Source organism: Pithys albifrons, chromosome 7, assembly GCF_047495875.1.
Source record: "Pithys albifrons albifrons isolate INPA30051 chromosome 7, PitAlb_v1, whole genome shotgun sequence".
Lineage (NCBI taxonomy): Eukaryota > Metazoa > Chordata > Aves > Passeriformes > Thamnophilidae > Pithys > Pithys albifrons.
In genome coordinates this window covers 37,560,003-37,577,043 of record NC_092464.1, presented here as the reverse complement: position 1 = coordinate 37,577,043, position 17,041 = coordinate 37,560,003, and the positions used below count along the sequence as shown (strand labels likewise).

General features: G+C 35.4%; 1 protein-coding gene across 1 annotated transcript; it reads left to right on the top strand.

Moving 5' to 3' along the window:
- The first annotated feature begins 535 nt into the window (after positions 1–535).
- EFHB (EF-hand domain family member B) lies at positions 536–14,251 on the top strand. The gene is made up of 13 exons (XM_071561255.1): positions 536–784; positions 998–1,060; positions 1,917–2,060; positions 3,942–4,122; positions 4,712–4,822; positions 6,582–6,708; positions 7,083–7,166; positions 8,934–9,001; positions 10,376–10,527; positions 11,346–11,553; positions 11,931–12,137; positions 12,651–12,832; positions 14,105–14,251. Exons 1-13 carry the CDS (start codon positions 536–538, stop codon positions 14,249–14,251), a joined length of 1,923 nt encoding a protein of 640 aa, XP_071417356.1.
- Positions 14,252–17,041: the final 2,790 nt, after the last annotated feature.

The following is a 17,041-nucleotide window of genomic DNA, read 5'->3' as shown; positions in this document are numbered from 1 at the left end:
TCGAGCTGCTTTTCTGAAATACTCCACATCTGTTCCTCAAAGGCAAATACAGATATATGAGGTGTTGACTCATTGAAGACAAACAATGAGCACTCACACACAGGTGATGCTGTCACCCACCTCGGTGGTGGTGAGTGTGTGGGACCTGCAGTTTCCTCAGGAGGAACAGTCTCAGCACACAATATTTTATTCGTATGTTTATACACCTGACAACATTTGTGAAAAGGGTTGTATTTTTTATTACAATAATAAAGACTTAATATTTGATCAGACTTTTGACCATGTAAGACCTCATTTCAACCCCAAGAAGACCATGCCCATCTGTCTGGAAGCTGATAGGTTTTCAAGGACTTAAGAAATGTGCTATCTCTGTGACTGAGCTTTAACTAATTTTTTGAACCATGACAGTTACAAAACAGCCCCAGTGTAATTTATTTCCTGAATTTGTCCCAGGGGTGGGAGATGCAGGGCGGTGGTGGGATGTCGGAGGCGATTGCGGAGCGCCGTGCGGGGCAGGAGGGGGGTGCCGGGGGCGATGGCGGAGCGCTGTGTGGGGCAGGACGGGGGTGCCGGGGGCGATGCAGGAGCGCTGCGAGGGGCGTCCGGGCCGCTCGCCTCGCGCGAGCGCTGCCTCCACGGCCGCCGTTACGGAGCGGGCGGGGGGAGCGGCAGCCATGGAGGGGCAGCCGCCGACGGGCCTCGGCGGGACGGGCACGCCGGACGTGAGTGCCTTTGGCGGAGGGGTCTCACCACTACCGCGGAGCCGCCCGCCCTTCTCTGCCGGGTCCCGCCGCGGGAATGGAACAAGCGGGCGCATCTCCCTGCGACCCTTTCCTCTTCCCCCAAAAATGCGCATGGCTGCTTCCCCCTCCTCCTTTATCAAAACGAGGACAATTAGACAACATCCCGCGTGTAGTGTGAGATCGCAGTTTGTCTAGTTGTGTGAATTATTACAGTGAGTTTGGTAATGCCTTGTTTTTTTGATTGCACTGTGTAGGCTGGAGCGCTGCATCCCGCGCGTGACACGGTCGCGAGTTGCCTCACCGAGGTGTTGCCCAGGGTGAGTCGCTTTTAAACGCTCCTTATGACACTTTAGTAATGATTTCCCATTAGCGAGTGTGCTTTGAGACAAGCCCAGAAAAAAGAAAATATTTAAAAAAACTAAACCAGTGAAGCCTTGTTAATTTTTTGTCTACATCCCTTCTCTTTAGAAACTATTATTTTTTGTTTTCAGTGTTAGTTTTTGTCACGTGGGATCATAAAGAATAGCTGGCAGGATTGAAAAACAATACTGGCAGGTCCTTTTCACTCTACCTGTTTAACAAAATCACCATGTATGCTCAGTTGGGACTGAATAGAATTGGTTTCGACATTTTTTTCCTCTGGTAATACAATTGTAATTATTATTAGCAATTATTATGAACTCTGATGGAGGTTGTTCTTTACAAGGATGCCCCTGAAGAGTCAGAGAGTGCTGAGACACAAATGGATCCCATAAATGGAGTTCTTCCTTGAAATCATAATTTAAAATCCCCCCAGACTGTGGTTTAAATGATTTCCAAAATTGCTTCATTGATGGTCTAATTGTTGCGAATGGAGTTAAAAGTTTCTGAAATTGGTAAGTGTAACATCTATGTTTTATAAAGCATGCATGAAGTAGCTGTTACCCAAATTAACTGTGGGAAGGGTTGAAACTTAGAAACACTGGTTTGATACAATTTAGGCTGTATGTTGACCTCAGGCTCACAATATCAGCATCTGCTGGAGCATATGTATGTGGTATAGCCCTAAAGCATCCTCATATTTTGTTCTTACCTCTGTGGAATCACACTAAAATGTCTGCAAGTACATTTTATTTTTGTTAAGGTTTTGTGAACACCTTCTGTAAAGTTGTTTTTGCTTTGCCTTATATGTAGCCCATTACTCCAACTACTGTGCGAAAGTTTCGAAATACAACAGATCCAGCTCCTGGTGCTAAAGTGATATTCTATGGCAGAGCAGATGATCCTGACATTGCAACTCACTTGACTCACGGCATAAAGTCATGTTCCTCATTCAGTGTAAGATTGTGACTCTTACTTTTGTTTAAGAATGAACCACATAAGAGTGTTCTTAATAAGAACAACTTATTTCTTCACAATAAGAGATGAAGGTACATAGCTGAGTGATTTATAGTGCAGTATTTCACATCTGTTACGAATTACATGAATTCTGAAGTCAAATCATATGATTTATTTAGCCTGATGGAAACTGAAAAACACTTGAAGTTTGGTGACTTTTTACAGGGACTTAATTTTTGTAGTGACTGTTGAAATATTTGTTTTAAGATTTAAGTTAATGGACAGTTGTCTACCCACAATTTTTGCTGCTCTATTCTTAGGGATTATAGAGATAAAAAACAGTTGAGCTCCTAGCAAGAAAACTGCTATCTGAGAACATGCTTAAACTTTAGTGTAATTATTATGTATTCTTCCTTACCTTTGGGTTGAAAATTATTTTGTTAGCTAAAAAAGGATGGTTTGGGCATGTCAGACTATTTTGTGTGTATTCTTCAGAGATTATTTTTGTAATCTGTAGTCAAACAACTGAAGAGATCATTGGTGATTTTATCACATAGTGTTCACATTTGTAAAAATAACAGTTGTATTAGTAAAAACGCACTTTTTTGAAGGAAGTAAGGCCTGATATTAGAGGATGTTGAGTAGGACATTTATTAGGCATATCCTAAACGAAAGAAAACCAGGTTTTGCTGTCACTCCTCAAAAGTTTTATATTTATGTTTACGATTGATGCGTTTAACCTGTACTGTCTGCTGAACACTTTGCATTATTAATTGCATATTAACTGGAGGAAGAGTTGTAACCCTGGTGAGTTTGCTAAGTGTGCTTTTGGATCAATTGTATTTGCTATTACTTTTTTCAATATTTCTTTATATAACGTTCAATGAAAGTCTAATAATAACCCTTCTCTAGAGTCCCCATTACTTTGATGGGTAGCCTGAAAAAGCAAATCACTTGTTTTGGTCATATTTGCTCATATAATTTGACTCTAGTTTCTAAATGTGCTATGAAAAGAAAGATTGCCGTCAGAAAATGTATAAATTAACAATTTGAAAAAGTAGCATAAAGAAAAAGTTCAAAATAAATATTTTATTTAGCTAGAGATTTAGCATGTTGCCTAAAATTGAAGAAATAATTCTCTGGCCAATGTTAGTATAGAAAGGTAAAAAACAGCTCTTTAATAAGACATCTTAGGTGCACAAAGATACCAACACACACAGGTTTTACAAACTTCTGGTATAATCTCATTATAATATCTAACTATTACCTCATGGGGATACACCTTGCCTGAAAATTGTCTATCCTCAGAACCTCCCATAGACTCTCAGATTTGAGTCAAGGGTCACAAAGACCCCATATCTCCTTCCCATGAAAGTCTTCCTCAAGTCTCGGTGTCCTGCTTGGAGCATTTTCAAGAATTCAGGGACTTCTCTGATAGTTTAGACTCTCTTATATAGAGAGAATCTTGTGCCTTTTGTGTATTACTCTAAGAACATTTTATTCAGATAAGATGTTCTTTGCCTTGCTACAGTCTTTATTCACTGGAATTCTTGATGAGGAACATTAAACAATATTTCAGAAATCTAATACAAAAGTAGTCAGCTAAAGTAACACTAAAAGTGCTAAAAGACTTATACTTAAAATCTATATAATCCTAGATTTTAAGACATCAAGCATAGCATTGATTATTAGTGGCTTTCTCTCAAGATACAGTTTTGTTTTGCAACTTGGTGGATAAAATTATATCGGTGTAACCTTGTAAGATCTCATTAGAACACTTGAGCAAACTTTTGTTCTTGTATATGTGTGTGGGTAGTCATATTGGTGTGTGAATGACCTAATTTTGCTGGTTTTCCTGCCTCTTGTTTGTCCTGTCTTTAGGTAGCTTCACTGATATGTCCAAGTCCTAAAACTAATTTTCAAGAAAAGATACAAGACATGAAAGAAGCAATCTACTATAGTAATCGTGAGCAACGTTTGGGTAGAACACATGAACATTCTTCTATGTTACCTGAGGGTTTGGATATAATTAATACTACATTTGGAATAAAAACCATCAAAGGTACCATTAAAACACATTTCTTGTAAATACAAGATGATCTGCAATTTATTATCTAGTACATACTCTGTGCTTCCAGCAATTCCATTTCAACAGAAAAATTGTTATAACAGTTATTGAAAGACCTAAAAATGTATTTTTCAGTTATAATGAAGAAACGAGCAACCAAGAATACACAGTAACTGGTAGGGCTTTTGGCTGTTCCCTGATCTGTATTTATAGATTTCCCAGGAGAACTGTTTACGTAGCTGTCAATTTACCTTCCTTTATCCAACAATTCTAATAGGTCTAATGAAAGGAACTTCTGTGCATTTTTCCTCCATGGACTAGAGGAAGTCATACGTGTTGCACACATAGCTCTCTTGCAAAAGTTTTGTTCATCTTGGGTTTTGTGATTTTTTCCCTAGTCTCATGTCATTATGTTTTTAGATCAACTATAGGTTGACTATAGATTGCCTAGAAATATGGTAAGAATTATAATTCTTCCACAGTATTAACAGCTTTTCTAACAAGATACTGTAAAATTAAGAACCAGCCAAACAAAACACCTGCCTCCCTTACTTCCCCCAACCATACATTCATTTCTTTCCAGATATACCAGCTGGACTGCTTGTAAATCCACCAAAAACCTTTGAGGAAGTGGATAAAGAAGCCAGAGAAGGACATGATTTGTATGTTGTGTCACATGAGGATTATGACGTCGGTAAGTTCAGAGGCTAATAGGAAACCCCATAAAAAGTTCCTCTACATGTGTTCAACACATACTATTTTTTGAGACATACGCTATTTTTTGAGACATAAACTATTCATTTTACCACTGTATTAATACAATATAAAGTATTTTTAAAGGTAATTATATGAAAAAATATGCATCTGAGAGAGCATGATCTGTTTCTAGAACTGTAGATCACTTCATGGTGGGCATTTTAAATGATGTAAAGAACTTAATGAAGGAATTGGAAGCCTGATTTCTTTTGAATGCTGTTTGAAAAGCTGAATATTTCCAACTAGAAACTCATAGATGCTCTGGTGGCTTACCGAGTTTGGCATTGTCCATGCCACTGAAAGCAATCTCAGCCTTAAAGACACAGACTGTGAGCCCAGACCATTACAGTACTTTCAGCTCTGGTTCCTCTCTTTTCTTAGGATCCAAACAGAATTTCAGAGCAGCCAGACTTTCTGATGAGGAGCTCGGCATCAAGCTCTGGTTACAAAGAATTTCAGGCTGCTGAGTGTCAATCTGGAATGCAATTTTCCTCAGCCTACAGCATCCTACCTGAGTCTGTTTCACAGCCTCTGTCTCTGCCCTTCCAGTGGGCTGTGCCTGCACTGCTTTGGCCTTTGGGGGCTGTGCTCATGTGATGTTGTCTGCCCAAGGCTGGTTACCCTTTATTTCACAGGTCTGCACAGGAACAGAGAGACAAATAGCACTCTAAAACAATGTACATGTTTTACTTCTGCAGCCACTTCTATTTTAATCAGTTTCATCATTTCCACTTAGGCTGAAAGACTTAAATTGCTGCTCTGTAAGATTACTATTATAATAGAGTTCCTTATTGTGCTAGTAGCCAGAGTTTTGCAGGTGCAGGCCAAACATGTAAGAAACTGTAATACAGCTCTTTCAGTTGTAATAATGTAAATTTTATGTGGAGACAGTTATGGAGGCAAAATTATAGTATTGTATCACTGAGAAATTCCACTACAAGTAGTATTCATATAGATTGGCCAAACTTGTAATTTTATTCCCCCTCTTCCCTGACTTTCTTGGGTGCTTTGGTTGAATTAATCATTATACGTTTCTGTCTCCTTTGAACCTTCCATCTACAAAATCATGGAAAGGCCAAGCCACAAAAAGAGAAAAAAATGTCAACCCTGTGCCCCAGCAATAGCATAAAAATTCTATCCTGCCATACAGCCAGGTGAAGCCCTTATTAGAAAGCATTCAGTGTATAATATTTTTAAAACTTCCAGTTGTCATTCTTTTCAAAAAGTGATTGAAAAGACCTTGAAGAAATAGAATGACAGGTTTTTTCTGTGACAAAAAGACATAGCGAGAGTATATCTGAAAGTGCAGCACCTCAAAAACACTTTTTCACTTTTTGCAATTTTAAAGACAAATAGTAAATCAAACAGTACACGTCTCTGCTCAGATACAGACATTATAAAGTGACCCTCACCACTTAGGCTACCTGGTTTCATTCATTCTGCTTTAATAAGACATAAAAGAACATCCAACTATTTACCGCTGAAGCACTTTTTGCTTTATATTTTGCCTTTTATCTTCACTTTTGACAATGAGTTTATTCCTAACTACTCAATAAACATAAATTATCTTTAATTGAACAGGGTTGTTAGTTATTTGCTTTTGTTTCTTCATTGTTTTATCTTAAGGATAAAGCTACTTGGTACATTTTTCTTCCTGAGGTGTTTTATACAGGTTGAAATGCTTGCTTTTTCTGCAGGAGAAGCAGTCAATAGGAAGTATAATATGCACTTCAACAAGTCTTTTGTATATGGAATGGAAACTCCTCACTTTGAAGATGGGCGAATTACAGCCAAGACCTTAAAATGGGTCTTTGATTTGGAGTCGTAAGTTGCAATGAACTAACTAGTAAATTAGTGGTTTGAATTCTCAAGAAGAGTGAGTCTTCATATTTGAATTGTACATCTCACCATCTCACCATCCCATACTTAGCGGTATTGAACTCAACAGAAAATGCAAGGTGTGATTTTTCAGAACTGTTTATCCAAATCACTTTTACCATAGTATAACAGCACTTGGCATATCTTATGCATTACATAAAGTTCTTTGATTTTAAATAGGAAGATTTTTTCAATTACTAAGTTTGTCTTGCGGAGGAGTTGCCACTTTCTTTTAACGTATAATAATAGAAAATATTATTGAAAAAATTCTAGAATATTTTTAAACAAATATGTGTAGGAGTTATTTTCATAATTTGTAGGAAGAGAGCAGCTAACCTTGTATCAAAACAAAGTGATGATTTCAAGGAAAAATTTCAACCTCAGCTCGGAAAAGTCCTGGATCCGTAAGTAATCCAAGATACTTTCCAAGAACAGAATTCATTTACGTTTGCCACTTCTCCAATGTATTTTTTTGTCTTGGGAAAAATTATAACTGTGCTCAATGCTTCCAGTGCAGCCCTCAGTTAGAGAAAGGGACCTTCTACTTGCCTTAATTAGGCTAAGTACACAAGTTACTAATGAAGTCTGTGCTGTGACTGTGTGGTGAAGTTAAGTCTTACTGTTTAAGTGTCTATATCTGAATCTACCAAATTATATCTGAATCTACCAAATTTATACTAAGCAAATTACAAGCACACTGTAAGATGTCCCCTACCTGCCCCGGCCCCCTGCTCCCCAGGTCTTTTGGAGTTAGAAAGGTTTGAAAGAACTGAAATGTCTCACCTAATGTTCTGAGATTTGATGATTTTGCTTACTCTGACACTATATTTGGTCATCTTTGTTATATCACCTATAATCTCACTTCATTACTTCCTTGGAAAAGGATGTGGAACTAAATTGTGTTATTATCTAGCAGCAGGTGGCAATCTCATTTGAATCATTAGAATGCTTCATAAACCTCAGGTGCTCTGGAACAGCTTTGTAATTTTACAGAACAGTGTTTATGAAGTGCCATAGAAATCTTAAGGTATAGTGTGGTCAGGATGCAGGTGTGCTACAACTCTAAGGCTCCTGAGTGTACAGAAGGCTGTATGCTCTAGATTTCTGCAAAACTGTGTCTGTAGGCTCACAAACAACAGCGTTGGGTAGCAAAATTTAATTTTAAACTCAAGATCCAAGGCTTAAGTTGATCTGCAGAACTGTGCTCATAATTACATGTAACAGAAATATGAGTCTGTTTCTCCTCTCTGCTTCACTGTGTCCCAGCTGAGACAGACCTGGAGCATGAGCAATATGAGGCAGTGTAATCAGTAAGGGGTGAGTTGCATAGCAAGCTCAAATGCAGCAGTAATGTTACAGGACAGATACAAGCTAACCTAATCTTATTTAGTGGATTTTACATGCTATGTGTGATATGAAAATGATAAAAGAAAAATAGACACAATGGTTTTTAGATTACAGTGCTTCCATCTCTGTGTGGGGTTTGGTGTTCATTTGTTTTGTGTTCTAGAACAAAGCACTGATTATCTTTTCAATTTTGATGGAGATTTTTGATTAATGTATCAGTTTTAATTATTTAATTATTAAACATAAAATGAACATTGCAACTTTTTCAAATTAAAAAATATAACAAGCAGTTTTTTAATGTCACCAACAGCATCTTCAGTTTCTGGTAAATTGTAGTGAAGCAAGTTTTACAGATGTATATTGACTTGGTTGCTGGTTTTGATAGACACAAAATTGTACGTGGAAAGCAGAGAGGTGATTCAATTTTTCCTCTTTAGGCAAAAGTAATTTATGCAGAGACATTTCAGTTGGTGATCTTGTCCTAAACATTCCTATTATTTGTCTATACTATAGGGACTTTTCTTGCAGATTTCTGTCAGTCTTAGGGAAAAAAGTATCATAGAATTTATTTTTTTTTCCTTTTAATAAGCATAAATATCCAAACAGCTAATGTTCTAATCAGCTTTGTAAAGGGATGCTTTTCTGGAATGGTAACTTTGAAGCAAAGTACTGATAAACAAATTCCAGGTGTATCACATGCATTTATGTGTATCATCCCTAATTATATAACAATTAGCACTTTTTTTTTATGATAGTAGCAGAGCTGTCATTTTGGCTATTAATAAACTGTTTGACAATTAACAAAGAAATGTCCTTATTGACAGTATGGCAGAAACTATGAATGTTCCCCCAGACCATACGTTTGGACTTGTAAACTCTTCAGATGAACATAGTAAGTTCAAGGACAGAATAAAATCTTATCTTGGTGATGAAACTATGCTGAAGTAATTGCTGTTGGTTTTGTAGTATATAGTTTTCCTATCTGCCTTAGAGCTAAGGTACAAAAATTTATTAAAAGTAAATTTTTTGAGGGAAAATTTGAGAATTGAAGCTGCTAGTGGAGAAAAAAAATAAATGTCAGAAATAAAGAAACTTTAGTGTGTTTGAATTATTATGTTGGTGGTTTTTGTTTTCCTTTTTAAAGCCTCGCTGTCTGAATGTAACAAAATGGTAAATGGCAGAAAACTGTGACAAATTAAAATGACTATTGAAATCAATGATGTGTCTTCCCTCTCAACAATTTTCCCAGCACTTCTCTAAAAAAAGAAAATAACAAGCAATAAATAAGAATAATAAGTTTCCGATGGTTGCAGGGAGACAGAAAGCAGAGTTAAAATAAATGACAAAAGAGTTAATCATTATGACAAAATTCTGAAAGCTAGTCAACTCAAATAGTGTTGGGATTGATGTTGTTTTAACATTATGCTTAATAAATAGGGAATACAGTCAGTAGTTAGGAAGCAAAAAAATGTAAGTGGCTCAGAATTATTAAATTATTCAAGACCAGACAAATCTTGTTCAAAGAGCACATAAGGTTTTATACATGTATTACTATCTAGTGTAATAAATTTAGATATTTTAAATGTGTAGGTGTGATTGTCCTATAAGAGCAGAAGGAACTGAACCAAATAATTCATTATTAACAAGTAGAAAATAATACACATACACTGCTTTTAGAAGTGGATTAGGTGAACTACTCATGTTTGTTACTAAAAAACTTTGCGTTAACTTGCACTCTAGGGAGTGACCTCAGGGTCTTGGGGATTTGGATAAAGATTGTAGCTCAGTATGCCAAAGAGATTAAAAATATTATTGAATTTAGGATACACAGAAAATTGGAACAGTAACATAAAAACAGTACATTGTATTTCTAGAAACCACAGAACTATAATTATCTGAAATGTTACATTGTGTCTTGTAAATATCTGGAGGACTGAAAGCGGTAGATTAATAATTTATGTTGGTATTTTTTTCTCAATTATCTGGACATTAAGTAACTCCTACTGCTGTCAGAAAATTTTGGAAGCAGTGGGTAGATTTATGAATCTACATTGTGATGTTTCAAAATATTTGATATTAACTATATGGTTAGAGAAGTCATTATGCAGATCATTGATTTTGTAATGAAATGGCTGTGTCAGATGTTTAGCTGTGCTGAAAATCAGCCTCTTGAAACTTAAATTCTTTTCCTTAAGAATGCAAACATATTTTTAAATGTCTTTTCTGTGTATGCACAACTAATTGAGGAACTGTTCATTTTTCATAGTTTATGATCTTCTTCATACCCGTGTTCCATGTGAGTTCCTCCGTGGCAAGGACAGAGAAAAAGCTGTCTTGACTGCAGTTCGGCAAAGTTTGAAGAAAGATAAGTTTGAGAAATTTGATGTGTTACTAGAAGCATTCAGACATTATGACAAGGTTAGCACTCTGAAAAACTAGAAATGTCAAGGAATGCATGACATTAGTGCTCCTCTGCTATGGGGATACCGATGTAAAGAAACATAAGCATGGCAAAGTAACTATAGGTGAAGCATATAAAAACAAGTTAAATTCATAATTATGTTGCATTTAATCTGCTGTGAGATGATATTGAATTAAACAAAATAGTATTTGAAGCATTTCACAATAGTATTTGAAAGACCCATGTTAGAGCAAGCAAGGGACATGTGAGCAGGAGTAATCTTAGCAATTTTTGCACATCAAAATTTGGCATTTCTTCTTAAAGGGAAAACGGTTGTGAAGGGATTATGTTCATATTTTCTTCCAAGCTGTACTTTTTGACTGAGCTGCCAGGCATCAGAATTTCAGACCTTTTTTTTTCTCTCTGTTAAAAAATTCTAATTGACATTTCATATGTTACATTAATTGTAATGTATACAGAATGGTTGGAATGATTGATATCTTACTTTCAAAAACATCTTGGCTTTTCTGCAGTGTTTGTCATTAGATTGTTACCTTGTCACAATACCCTGTCATACTTTTACTCTCAAATCACTTTGTTATTTAAGTTGAAAATTACTTTTTGACATTTTTATATTCAGTTTTCTAATTTCTAAATTACTCAGAGTTTATTTTTGTACTCAGCAATGTTATGCTCCTTGAAATGGTGTGTCTCGTGCTATTTGTGTATAGGTATCTGTATAAACATGCGTATATGTTCCTTTTAGCAGGGTCATTTTATCATGGCTGTTATAGAATCATAGAATGTAATAACTGTTTTATTTTATTTCTAATAGAATGGTGATGGAGTGATAGACAAGGACAACCTGCGAAAGTCATGTTTTCAGCTTAATCTGAATTTAGATGATGAGCTCCTGGATTCCTTATTTGACTGTTGTGATTTGGATAAAGATGGTCTGATTAATTACCTGGAGTTTGCAAACTTTCTGAACTGGAAAGACAAAATGGCTGTTAAAGAGTTTGAAGAAAAAATAATTACAAAAGGTAGATGCCTTAATACTGAGAATTTGTGAGGATGATCTTGTTCTTAGACTAGCTGTTGAAGGGTAATTGTGTTGAAAATAAGTGCTTCTCTAGAAGGCTAGGATTTAGAGAGTGCACTTACCTTGCTTACCACTAGCAGAGCCTCAGGAACAGATGCATTTCAGAATCCTAGAGTTCTTTGTTGCATGTTGAGATTGTCACTAGGAAGTTTCCTTAATACTATAGGTCAGGAGAGAGTAAAACATTTCTTAGAATTATTATGAGAAATGCAGATGAATTATGTGACCTACTTTACAGTTCTTCAAGCACTGTTTTTTACCTCTTAGTCTATATGTGTTGATAGTGTATCCTGGCCATACCATAACTTTTGTTTATAGGGAAAAAATTAGGTGCCTGTCTTGTTCCTGAAGACACAGAGAGAAAAGATAAGCCACTGCCAAAGCAGGAAGATCTCATGTTAAAAGAACCAGAAAGCCCAGAAAAGACAACAAAAATGCTTACAAAAGAAACAGACCGTGTATTTGCAAGTTATCAAACAACATCATCTCAGTACAATGCTGTAGTAGGTGGTCTCCCAATGTCCTGTAAGTACAGTGGACTGTGCTTCTCACTTCTCGGCATTATTTAAGACAAAATCAGGAGCAAAGTTAAAAAGTATTGCTATAGATTCTACTAATCTACAACAGTGAATTAATTTATCTAAACTAAGTTTGTTTAAGGTTGTGGCTTGGAAGTTGAAATGGTTAATCCATTCAAAACATGAAAGTTAATCTAGATGTCTTTAAGAAATTATGCTAGTAATTTTAGGAGAATCGTATCTTCTTGGAAACACCTAAAATACTTTCAGCTGAAAATACTGGATAGGTAATTGAATATTCCTGCAAGATTCCGTTTTTTTCATACTTCATGATGTAGCTGAAGCAAAGATTTCTAAAAATGCAAAAAAAGATACAAGAAAGGAAATATATTACTTATTATTGAACCTATGTGAGAAGAAGCATCACATTTCTCTTTATTTCAAACAAAATGTTTTATCCTCCCTGGCACTGTCTTTACCTACAGGCTTTGCCATGCTGCCTGCTGTTTGATTTCCACAGGTTATCCAATGTGTGGTATTCCAACTATTCGTTCAGATATTCCTGCTCCTCGAATTCGCCGCCTCAGTGACACAACTAATTATGGTGACCAGGGCAGTGGTTTTGCATCATTGTTCCCTTCTGTCTTCAGTCAAAAGGGAGTGCATGAGAGAGAGCTCTTAAAAAAGAGACCAAAGGCAGAGGTATAGTGAATTTCTTCAGCATGTTCTTCCAAGATAATTGTTCCGCTAGCCATGTGGAAGTAGAAAGTCAAGTTATCAGATAAACAGGTTGTAAAATTCATTGTTGCAGGATTACCATCTTTCTTTACATCCTTTTAACTATCTGAAAAATATGTACTCTTCATATTCTAAATTTTTCATCAAGACGGTAGATACTAATTTTATTGAGATCCAGAATATTCAGTTTCTGAGCAAGGTGTCAAGCAACATGGTTTAATGGCAAAGTTAGCCATGTTTTAATTATGATATTTGATTTTTTTACTCATGGGCTACTGATTTAACTACTACTGATTTACTCATGGGCTACTGATTTAAATACTACTGTTTTAACTGAAACAACGCTTATGCTTAAAGAAACAAAATTCAGTCCCTGTTTTCCTCCTGCAATTTCAGCTGGCATAAACTCATAGATTTACTGGCTGAGATAAAGCTGAAGTTTTGCTGTACTGGGGATCAAGCCTATATTTATACAAAAGATAGTTTTAGAGAAAGATGACCAACAAGGTTGATTTGACTGCACTAAAGATCTTTATCAAAGCTCGCATAAATATAACACACTATAGCATAAATATAATACACATGCACACACACACATATGAAACAGAAGCCAAATATTTGCTAATACTAACAGAAGCACAAGTCACATATTCTTCTAAAGTTACCTTCCTCTAATGAGTCAACAGGTGAGTGTAATGAGGCATGCAGCAGGAAGCATTCAAGTGAGAAAATATGGAATAAAGACCTTTTGTTAAATTACTTCAGTGTAAAATTATAGCAAGGCCTAAAGATGATATCTGTACCACGTGATGATCTTGTGTATAGCATTCTTACCGTGAAATTCAGCCAATATATAGTATGATTTATGTTGGTAACAACAAAACAGAAAAATACATTGGATAAACAGAACTTGACTTAGGGCTTTTAAAAAAAACATTTCCTTTTTCCTGAGTCTTCTGTGTTTGATTTTTCCAATGTTGAAGTAGTGTACCAACATTACTTTATTAATTACAGACAGTTTTGTACAGTTTTCATCACAATAAGATTTGAATTTACTTAAATTGTAACTTCTTTGGTTAAGGATACAGGATGTGGTCTGTAGTTTTAATTTAAGGGTGGGAAAATATTCTTTTTCAAATAAAGATTACTGATATATGTAAAAGTCAGACTCTATATAGTTTAACAAAATGCTGACCAGAATTACATGAATGATATTATTTTGTATTATTTTTGTAGATTGCACAAATTCTCCACAACATTGGCATGGACATTTCAGGTGAAAGGTTTGAAGAAATATGGAAGAAAGTGTGTACGAAACATGAGATAAAAGAGCTTTGTGATTGCAAAGAAAATATGTGGAATATACTGCTCAAGATAGCATGAATCAAACATGAAAACCCATTTCTGATTCTAGTCTCTGGGCATTGCATTTATTTCAATTGACATCAGTCATAATTCTGATGCTGAATACAATAAATATTTTCAATAATGTGTTTTTATTGAACTGGAATTCACTGGATATAGTCTTTTGAATGATGAGTTCACCACATACATGTACATTATCACCATTAGTAGGAACTGATATCCATAGGAATAAAAGAGGATACAGCATGTTTGTAAATTGAATGGAAATATTTATCTTATATTACAATTTACATTTTTAATTTATTTTTTTCTCCTATAAAGGAAGGACATTTTTGAAGTACTAAATATAAATGTTTCAGCTATTCAAGACCTTTTAAAGATTATTGTAATAGAATGGCATTTTGCCTTACTTCTAATGTTCCATAGTTCTTGTCAACAGAGATCTGGTCGTGGCAAAATATTTGACATGTTTAAAAATTCATGTGAGAAAGTGCTTTACAGTAAAATAGTAAGGAAACTACATACCCATGGGTGTGGGATCTAAAGTGTTGTCATGCAAGAGACTTCATAAAAACCAATGGGCTAAGAAGTGCCCAGTTGTGTGTCAGAGGGCTCATATTTTTTATACAAGCTTATAACTTAGTTACTAGTTTTCAGCTTTCACAACAAGAAAAAAGAATAGATATCTAGAGGTGTATGTGCTCATTACTTAAAAAAACAGGCTGGGTAACCAGAAAAGTTTGTGAGGGTTTTCAGAGCCTTAACTGTTCATCTGTGACCAATGCAGTTTCTTGGGAAGAGGAAGAGTCATAAATGAAAAACACTCGAGGATCATTATGGAAATCTCAATGAATATATATGAAGTCCAAAAAGAATAATCAATATAAAACAAGTAATACTAAAATCTGTTAACTCTTCACCTACAATGGTGAACTTGGTATAAAACAAATGGAAATTGTTCATTATTAACAATGAGAAATATTACTTCTAGGCTTTCAAATTAATTTAAAAGAAAGTTCCTTCCTAATGTCATCTTAAGCATACAGAATTTCAGGAAGGATATCACTTTAAATACCCTAGTAAGAGTCGGAGAATGTTGCCAGACAAATTAATGAGTTCTAAAATTAAAGTTCTGATATCTTAAATACTAGAAATGCATGTGTAATACCAGCTTAAAATTTCATTGTTACCTTTTCCTCACATGATTGTTATGATTCCTCTTTTGCCATTGCTCTAGGAGCTTGTCATTTACTAGCTTGTTATGTGAAATCTGCAAACTGGACCCTCTTGTACATTATTATTGTAGCATTAATAGTAGCTGTCTTACATCAAATAGAAAGAATTTGCTTTCTTGTATCTTCATGGAGCAGGTGGTGGAAATGCTGCTTGATGAAAGCAGCTTCTTTCCTGCTGTGATTGAATGTTGTTCTGCACTGTTGTGGCCTTACCCCTCCATCCTTCTGGAACTCTCCGTGTGCACTTGGAAGCACACAGGGAGCAGACTGTGATTGTCCCAAGTGGAATCATGACAGAAAGATAAATGTAGGGCTAATTTCAGGTGAATTTATTATGCTAGGATTTTGCTACCTCCAATGAAATTCTCTAAAGTGTCTCTTCTGCTCATATAACATGGGAGGAAAGAATCCTTTGCCTTTGTTGCAGCACACTTACAAAAGCTTTGGATAGAATTATTTAAAAAAAAACCCATATTTTTCTCCTTCAATAGAAAATTTTAGATGAAAGATTTAAACTCAATTCAGGGAAAAAGATAAATCAAAAAATTACTGGATTTGTGTGTGCATATGTGTAAATATGTATATATATATGAGATCTGTTATGTTTGTTCAGCTTGAAATACTGTGTACCCTGTATTTTGAATCTACTGTAGATACCCACTTACATTCCTCTACTTTCAGTAGAATATTTTCCTTTGTCAGTTAAATTAATGGAATTAATGTTGCTCTTGGGCAGTCTTCTAAATAAGTCTTGAATAAAAAAGACTGATGAATCAAGGTTTAGGGGTTTTTTGCCAATATATTTCTAACTAAAGATTTTCTTTCAAGTTTTGGTTTGAAATTAACTAACTGGAAGTATTTCATTATCCCTCTGAAGCTTTAGATGATTAATTAGTGAGCAGAGCTGTAAATTCTGCTTGTAGGTGCTTGGTTTTCATCACAATATTCATAGGAAGCCCCTACAAGATTTAATCACTGTGACACAGACACAACTCTGGAGTTTTCCAATCCTTTTGTTAACTTTTGTTTAAATGCTTTGTGTACACAGAGCCTTGGTGCAGTTTTTCATATTTCATTTCTGTTTGACTTCCCAATGTGTGAATTCAGTGACGTTTTTTGAGGCTTTAGAGCTGCAAGTTGTGTTCTGTGATTTTTATGGTTCCCTCAATATATTCCAACTGATAGAAAATTAAAGGTTTCCTTTGTACTGTATTGCAGTGTGATTCTAGGTGATTCAACCAGGGCAACATATTACCTTGCACTAACCCGTGGGCTGTATCTAAGACAAATTTTTGCAAGAAGAGTTGGGAAAATAATCTTCACTATGACTCAAAAGCCATGTGTTCTAAGAGCAAATGTATGAATTTATTATTTAAGAGAATTTATTCTGTTCACAGTTATATTTAAAAAACTACAGCAATTGTAAATATGTTGACCGAGACATTGTGGACAAAACTAATACACATCAAATTGTAACAAAGGTAAAAATTTTGTTAAAGGTCAGTAATTTCTGGACACTTTAGGTAAAATTATTCCAATTGAGTTTTATAAAAATAGCACTGGATAAAAGTCA